Below are 7964 nucleotides of genomic sequence, written 5' to 3'. Positions count from 1 at the left end.
AATAAAACTGCTCTCTACATTGAGACATTTGTCAAGTTATTATCAAGTTATTACTATAAATGTGGTTTGCAGAAAAAGAGCTTTATGACACTCAAATAATTGGTCATGTAGCTGTTTCTATTAAATTGGAGCATGTCCGTCATTTTAATGTGCTGCGTGACATAGCTCATGAGAACACATGTGAAATATCCCATAGACGACATGAATGCAGAAACAAAAAAACAACCAAAACCGTATCCAAAAAACTCCCTTATGATGCCAATCATAAAGATTATATCTGCTGTCACAGGAAACAAAAGTGAGTCACTAAATGTTTGTTCCAGTCCTAGTAGTCCATGAACAATTCATGACGTATGAAATGATTTATTTGATTATGGACTTGAGCTTGTATAGGGATTTTCTAGTCTTCTGACTACTTAAGCCGCATGTCTCACCTTCCCATTCCCACACTGATGTCAGTGGTTGCTATGTAAAGTGTCCATCAGAAGTAACTGATCCTATTCATACATATTTATACGCCACAGACAAAGCAGCGACAGCAACTTGGAGTGAAGTGTCTTGCCCAAGGACACATCGGACATGTGGATACAGGAGCTGGAGATCAAACCCCTGACCTTCCTGTTGAGAAACAACCGACTCTATCAACTGAGCCACAACCGCCCTTTCTATATTTATTTATTTATTTTTACACATCCATGCACAAATACAAAAAAAGACCAGAAAAGAATAAAAGGAAGAAAGGAAAAGAAAGTGGTACGATTTTACATTTACAACAACAACATTAGACTTTATGTGTGAAAGCGGGTAGGAACAAGTGAGAACTGACTGAGTCAGTGCCTCTTTATTATATTTTACCAAACTTTGTGCATAAACATCCCGTGTTCACCATGCAAAGCGCAATAGAACAAGTCAAACAAAAACAAAAAAACTAATGGGAAAAAAAATAGAGTTCTGACAAAGAAAACAAATAAGAAGAAAACAAATCATCACAAATTAAGAACAACCTCTCACTTGTTGACCAGTTCAATACCCTTCCAACTTTCAATAAAGGTAATTTTAAAAACGTGTTCAACCTTACAGATTTTTTTTCTGTTCCTAACTGGAGCTTTGTGTGGGATTTCCATGCCCAAACAAGGAGTGCATTTATTGCAGCACCATAAAGACTACTTGATTGAATGACTGTACCTATCAAACTGTAACTATTGTTCTGTGTAATAATTAACTCTAGTGTTCTTTGTTCATAAATTTGTTCATAAATGTGAAATTTCATGTCCATACATGTGGTCCATACATACAAAAGAAGAAAAAGAGCCATTTTTGTATTCAGAAAATGAACATCAAGACCTTAAAGAACTGTGTGCATAGAAAGCATACCAATGAAAAGATGCTAATCAGACGTCAACAGGTGGATGATGGTAACCTACTGTTAAGTCTGATGGATTGTTATTGTCATTTCTTGTAATGTAAACCATGAGGGTCACGTTTAATAGTGAAGACAAATGCGTGTACACATCTTCAGTCTCTGACAAAAACGTGATCTCTGTTATCAGTAAACTTCAACCTTCATCAAGCAAATCAGCAGACAAAGAGATAAGTGCTGGAGCCTTTTCAATTTGGTAAAATAAAGACAAAAACACATTCAGTGCTGATGGTGCTTGTTTTCTGCACCATAAGCTCCATTCATTCCTCAAGGTCAGACTACAAAACACCTTTTCTCTGTTTGTTTAACCAGCATTGTTAATCATTATCTGCGAAACCCATCTTAATTATACAAAGCATAAAGCCTTAAAAACATAAAAAACATAATAATGAAACTAGCTGACTGTTGAACTTTCACATTTAAAAAAACAGAAATACTTAACATTATATTCATGTTCATCCAGGAGACTATAGTTGATTTGATTAACTCAGTCGTGCTTTATACTTTTTGTGCCAACTGAACAATCATCAGTTACTGAATATTTAGTTTAATAAGTCATCTCTCTGAAGAGCTGCACATGCAGCTTTGCTTCTGTTTTTGGAAGTCACTTTTCATTCATTTTTCTAAATAACAAATCATTCTTACATGTTCCTAAAATCTAAACACTCTTATTTTGAAAGGGTGCTCTTATTTTCAGAGGTTTATTCATGACCTTATATGAAAAGCAGTGCTTATAAAAACATTTGCTTTAAAGATCCCCTTGCAACTAACAAGTCAAGTTTGACCTTGAATTCAGCCTTGTAAGAGCCGGAAATGTAACAACGATCCAAAATGTAATTTACATTTTTTTTTTTTTTAAATACCCGAAATGTAATAACTGATCAATAATGTAACAAGATGCTGAGCCCAAGACGTAACAGCTTTTGGCCCAAAATGTAATTTTAGTCAAATTCACTTATTTAGACCCAAGTCTCGTAAAAAACATTTAACAACTTTATCTTTCGGAAGCTTACTTTGAGGTTCTAGGATTTTGTATGACACATAAAACACAAAAGATCAGAGCATGTGAAATATCAAATTTATTTTTTTTAAATATTCATAGGAAAAATATAAAATATATCTTCAAACAGTAAAACATAACTTAACAAATATACAGATTGATTTAATATATACAATATTATACAAGGGTAAAATATACTGATAAGTTACAGGAAAAAGATTATCTACATGTCATTGTGCTGTGAGTGTAACAAACATTTTCAGTAAAGTTTCACATTCACAGTGAGTTTCCTCTCATCGTGTTTTCTTGTCATTATCACTCTGTATAGCTTGTGCTCTGGTGAATCTGTGTGCCTGCATCGTGCCAACGTCTCTTCTCCTCTGATGGAGCTCTGAGGTCGTGTCTGCAAAGCGGGCAGTTGCCAAACTGTTGGAGGTACCTGGGGGAGCAGTGGATACACAGACACCGGTGACCACAAGGCAGAGTTACTCTGGCTCGTTTTCCCAGGCACACCACACAGTCATCTGAACAGAGAAACCATAAATACAAGATGTTAGTTGATTACTTCCTCCTCCTCCCTATCTCTGGTTAGTAATGCACAAAACCAACATTTTACACCAAAATAGAAAATATTTTCACCTTCTTGGTCTTCCAGAAAAGAGATGGTTTCATCGTTGTTTACATTATGGCCAATGATGTCAGTGTTTATCTTGTAGTGTTTCTTGCTAACCGATGAGGTGGGGAGTTCAGTAGCAGGACAGGAGGTTCTTGTCATAGACCAGGTCACTTTCTTTGAGCCTGCAGCAAAAAGTTGAGACAATAAATTAACTTTGAGCAGGGAATACTGGTCAGATTGCAGTGCACAAGACAAAGAAAAACCGGCCCTGCAGTAGACAAACACTCATTGTTATGCACTGGTGAACTCACCCAGGAGAGAGAGGGAGCAGGTGTTTCCATAGATGTCGATCATGGCCCACAGCGGCAGGCAGAGATCCACTCCATTTATCAGCTTCTGTTTGCTGTTGTTCTGTCCTGTGACGTACATGGAGCCTCCAGTGGTGAACCAGAACTCTACTTCCGAGCCCTGATTGCAGAAAGATTCGTGCACAGGAGCGGCCCAGTGCCCAGGGGTATCGGTGAGGTTTGGGATGGCCATGGTGGGCAGAGGCAGAGACCTGGATGAGGGCGGGACATTGGTGAAGCCAACACGCATACCCCCATGCCAGTTTAAAATGTCCTTCTCAATGCGCAGGCGGATCTTCTCCATGGGCTTTATTGTGCGGCTGCTAAACACCAGGCCGTCCTTAAATGTGTCCCTGGTCCTCTCTGCCACGCAGTAGCCATGGCTCAGACGGACCTTGTTGCCGACCGTCTGGCTGTGGAAGGTGAGAGGACCAAGGCAGGACCGGCCACACTTGTGAGTCTCTGACTCATTTTCTGCAAAGGAACAAAGACACAGTTATGAATGTGTATGAAAAAAACATAAATACTGGCTTACTTGATGCTTTTCAGTCCAATTATGTTGTAAAGTTTTGTAAAGTGTAGTGTTCTAATAACCTTGGCTGGTTAATAAATGACATTGTCTGACAAAGCAATGCCATAAAGCAGAGTGATGTCATCATTCACGTTATAGGATCAATTGATAAAAACAGGAAAAGCTTTAAACTTTCATAATATATCATCTGCTTGGTATTATTTTAAATTCATAATGTATTAAACTAAATAAAAACATAAGTAGAAAAACCAGAGGTCACGTTGTGTTGCTCGTGTTTTTATTTGAACCGGATTGATAAGTTAATCATTTGCTTTAATAGAGCAATAAAGATAACCCTATCAGGTATTACTTGTAAAACGTTATAGTGAAAGTAGCAGACACTTCATTTTGGCATGACCTGTGATGTCCCTGAGTTTCCAGTAAACAGAAATGCCCCTCATTCCCTGTGTTTTTCTTCCTGGTCTGCAATGATTTCATCTTTACAGCAATAATAAGAAATGAGCATGAGCACAGCTCACTACTGGTAAATTAGAACCTAATATTTGTGACAATAAGCTCTGGGACATTCATTTTTGGGTGAGAAATAGATTTTTACATCCTATAATACGTTTAGAAAGTAACAACAAGATTTATTTTATACGAGTACAAAAGTATGAAAAGGTAAATTTTAGCATAAATCTGTAATACTTTAAATATTTAAAGTAAAAACTTTCTGAAAGATTTATTTCCCTTAGTTTTAAAAATCAAACTTCTGTTATAAGTGTGAGTATTAAGAACAATAAAATCATCAAACGTATTTGTAGCATGCGTTTGATGTTTTAATTGTACTTAAACTGTTTTAAATCGAACACAAAACAAAGCTGCATTTCAAATTGAAAACAGTAATATTAAAACGTTTTATGTCCTCAACATAATATACAACATAAAGAATAAAATCTCACCAGAGTTGTCATTGATGTTCTCCTTCATCATCTTGAAGAAGCAGTCTGTATCTTTCTTTGTGTCTTCAGAAAAGGTTTGCTCCCGTCTCTATGTTTCATTCAACTGTCATGAAGAGGAAGCGCTCACTGCTTTTAAAACAGAGCACGTGCTGCTCCAAAATACCAACAGTCCTGAATCACATGGACAGGGAGAGGCGTGGCCGAGGGAGGACCCAAACTTTAGAAACTTTCCGAAATCTTCAGGGCATGGAGGCTGTGGTGCCAACATTTTTGTCTGTATATCCAATGTTTCTGCGGCAGAACAAACATGAGCTGTATATGAAATCTGCTCACATGTAGAAAAGTTGAACTTTCATTAGGTTATATGTCATGTGTCCTGTGATTGTGTTTTAAAGCTGACAGATGCAAAAACAAAACGGATAAGAACTGCAATTTTTTCTCAAACATTTATATTTTTTCATGAGACCGCAAATACCTTGAGTTCTTCTAAAAGCTGTTGGTACTTTTATTTTATTGTCAATGTATTGTGATTGTGCTTTATGTTGAAAATTGAAGTTTGAGCACACAAGCATGTTACATCTGTCTACTCACAAAACAGAACTGATGACAATTTGTACAGTAAACATGTGACAAAGTTATCCACTAAATGCTCATTTATTTCTCAAGACTTTACTCTAATTGTCTTGTTTCTACACATTATTTTGCAAATATCTGGTGTTTCATATCAAAAGTTAACTTTCATTATAGGTCATTCCTTGTGATTATGTATTATGCTTAAATGGACATTGATCAGTCATACATTCATGTAGATTTTAATACACAGGATTAACCTGTGCGGCAGTTACAGAATATCAGAGAATGACATTTAGGAAAGGTTTTTTTCCCGCGAAATGTTCATCTACCTATTCTTACTTCACCTTCATTCTCTTACATGTGATGTCATATTTTGAACGTGTCAGATAAGTTGTTGTTTCTTCCTGAGTGTGACTCTTTGCTTGTGTTTACTCGAAAGTAGGATGCATCTTTTTCCTCTCTTTGTTTTAGTCCCTTCTACGCAAAAGTGAGTCAAATATTTGAAAGCCCAGGCCCAGAAACAAACATGTCACACAGATACTGTACAGCACAATAAGAAATTGACACACAATTTGACCCCTTTTCTATTTTAAGGAAACTCGATAGTCACCTGATAGAAATGTGATGGAAAATTACCACCACTTCCACTTCCCCGACTTGTTCTGTGGTTTTCAAGGAACTTCATACGTGCTTCAGTGTTGACAAACCGAGAGCCGGGTGTAGATTTTCTAATCCTCATTGATTGGCTGTCCTGGTCATGTGACAGGACGCAGCCATGTCTGGAATTTCGAAATGACTTCATTGATCTTGGAAAGTTACTGCTTCAGTGACTAGATATCACATCTGCTCTCCCTAAAACTTCCCACCACATGGAGAGTTTATTCTGAAGCTGCGAGTTTGGATATGTTTAAATACAAGTTCATATGAAAGGTTTTTCTATGACTGAAGACACTGTTTAACTATTCATTTGTAATATTTTTACATAAAATAGTTAAGTAGCCTGTATAAATTACCCTGTAAACCACCACCCTCGAACTAACAGCATAACAGCAACTTACATTAACTATGCTTGACTGAGAGTGTTCATAAAGTTCAGTGCCTTTCATGCACAAGAAAACTTTGCAAAAATGTTCATGTTTAAAAGACTAACATCTGACTTACTAACTGAAAGACTACAGCTATTCCTTTTCAGATCATTTCCAAATTTGGAATTTGTCTGTGACGTTCAAATGGCTTGAAAGGTTTTTAGGTGTAAGGCCAGCATAGGGTGTAATTATTATTGTATACATTTGTGAATACAATTTTACGTCTTAAGGTTTTTGGTAATACATGGAAATACTTTTTGATCTCAGATATGTGGCTCACTCACACCTCATATCAGGTATGACAGGAAACACAGAGCAGTAAGCAGTAATAATTCTACCGCTGTGACAACACATAATGAAACTATCTCTGCACACATACTGTAAACGTAAACTGAGCACTTCCCAGAAACAATTACACAATACATTTGATTAAACATTTACACAGGTTTATGCTACTTCAATATCATTTACAAGAACTGACAACCTGAATTAATGTGGCCTGCTTCAGCGCTCAAAAAGAACATGAATGATTTACATTTACATTGTCCTTTTGTTTCTGGCCATACAAAGACCCTGTAGAAAAATATGATACACTTACAAGAACCCTGCCGAAGATTTGTTTGTGAATTTTGTGACTGACTGGATCCAGATTTAGATCTGAAGGTAGTGGTGGTTTGATGGTATACGTGGTGGTTTGATTTGGAATGGTACTTTGACTGTGGCGAGGTTTTTTGCATGAGCAAGTAGAAAAAGAGAATGAGGCTAGGTTTTTGTTTTTTTGTCTTCTTGATGACAACATTAAATAAATTATGCAAAATGGCCTCTTTTGTGCTGATTTCCTTTGGATAGTTGACAATTTGCTTTATCACTGGGGATCCAAATAAACAAACAAACAAATGACCTATTGCGTAGCAGTTTTTATGGGAATTCTATACGATATTTCTTTTAAGGCTGATGCTTAAAAAGACCTACATAATTCTGCAATAACACGAAATGTAAATGTTTGACTTATCTGTATTTGTTGGTGTCTTGTAAACGTTTTGTACATATTTTTCTACAGCTTGCTAGTAGGAGAGTTTTTTGATAACATATAACAGACTGTATATGATTGAACTAAATCTTTATAATCCACAATAAAAATAATTTTGACTGACAGGAACTGCTGCATAAATGTATTTTTTTTTTTTTTACCATTTACAGTTACATTGCGTATACAAACAGTTAAATGTTGTTCTGTAATTTCTCTAGAATTTAATCAGGAATCCGAGCAATGCTTCTCCTCCTGCTCTGTGCACTCACGGCTCAGCCCCCTCCCCTCCACCACACTTGGTCAGACATGGCAGGCCATCAAAAAATCAACTTGTTCCCACTCCACCTGTTCAAAACACTATTAATCTGGTGCAGTCCAATAAAAGGCTCAGCTCTCAGCAAGCAGCCAATAGAACGCCAT

At 36.7% G+C, this 7964-nt stretch overlaps 1 protein-coding gene across 1 annotated transcript; it reads right to left on the bottom strand.

Annotated features, from left to right (window-relative positions):
- Nucleotides 1-2481: 2481 nt before the first annotated feature.
- On the bottom strand, nucleotides 2482-5014 carry LOC110002198 (E3 ubiquitin-protein ligase NEURL3). The gene is made up of 4 exons (XM_020657809.3): nucleotides 4857-5014; nucleotides 3348-3857; nucleotides 3060-3218; nucleotides 2482-2944 (listed from the first exon to the last, which is right to left on the bottom strand). Exons 1-4 carry the CDS (start codon nucleotides 4885-4887, stop codon nucleotides 2736-2738), a joined length of 909 nt encoding a protein of 302 aa, XP_020513465.1. The 5' UTR covers nucleotides 4888-5014; the 3' UTR covers nucleotides 2482-2735.
- Between the last annotated feature and the right edge of the window lie 2950 nt (nucleotides 5015-7964).

This window comes from Labrus bergylta, chromosome 2 (genome assembly GCF_963930695.1).
Source record: "Labrus bergylta chromosome 2, fLabBer1.1, whole genome shotgun sequence".
NCBI lineage: Eukaryota > Metazoa > Chordata > Actinopteri > Labriformes > Labridae > Labrus > Labrus bergylta.
The sequence above is the reverse complement of the archived record's forward strand: the minus strand, read 5'-3'. Positions and strand labels throughout refer to the sequence as shown.

Coding starts and splice junctions, on each gene's coding strand:
- LOC110002198 (XM_020657809.3), bottom strand. CDS start 4,887: ATGATGAAGGAGAACATCAATGACAACTCTG. Junction 3,858..4,856: donor GAACATCAATGACAACTCTG/GTGAGATTTTAT, acceptor GTTCCTTTGCAG/AAAATGAGTCAGAGACTCAC. Junction 3,219..3,347: donor CTGCTCCCTCTCTCTCCTGG/GTGAGTTCACCA, acceptor TTTTTGCTGCAG/GCTCAAAGAAAGTGACCTGG.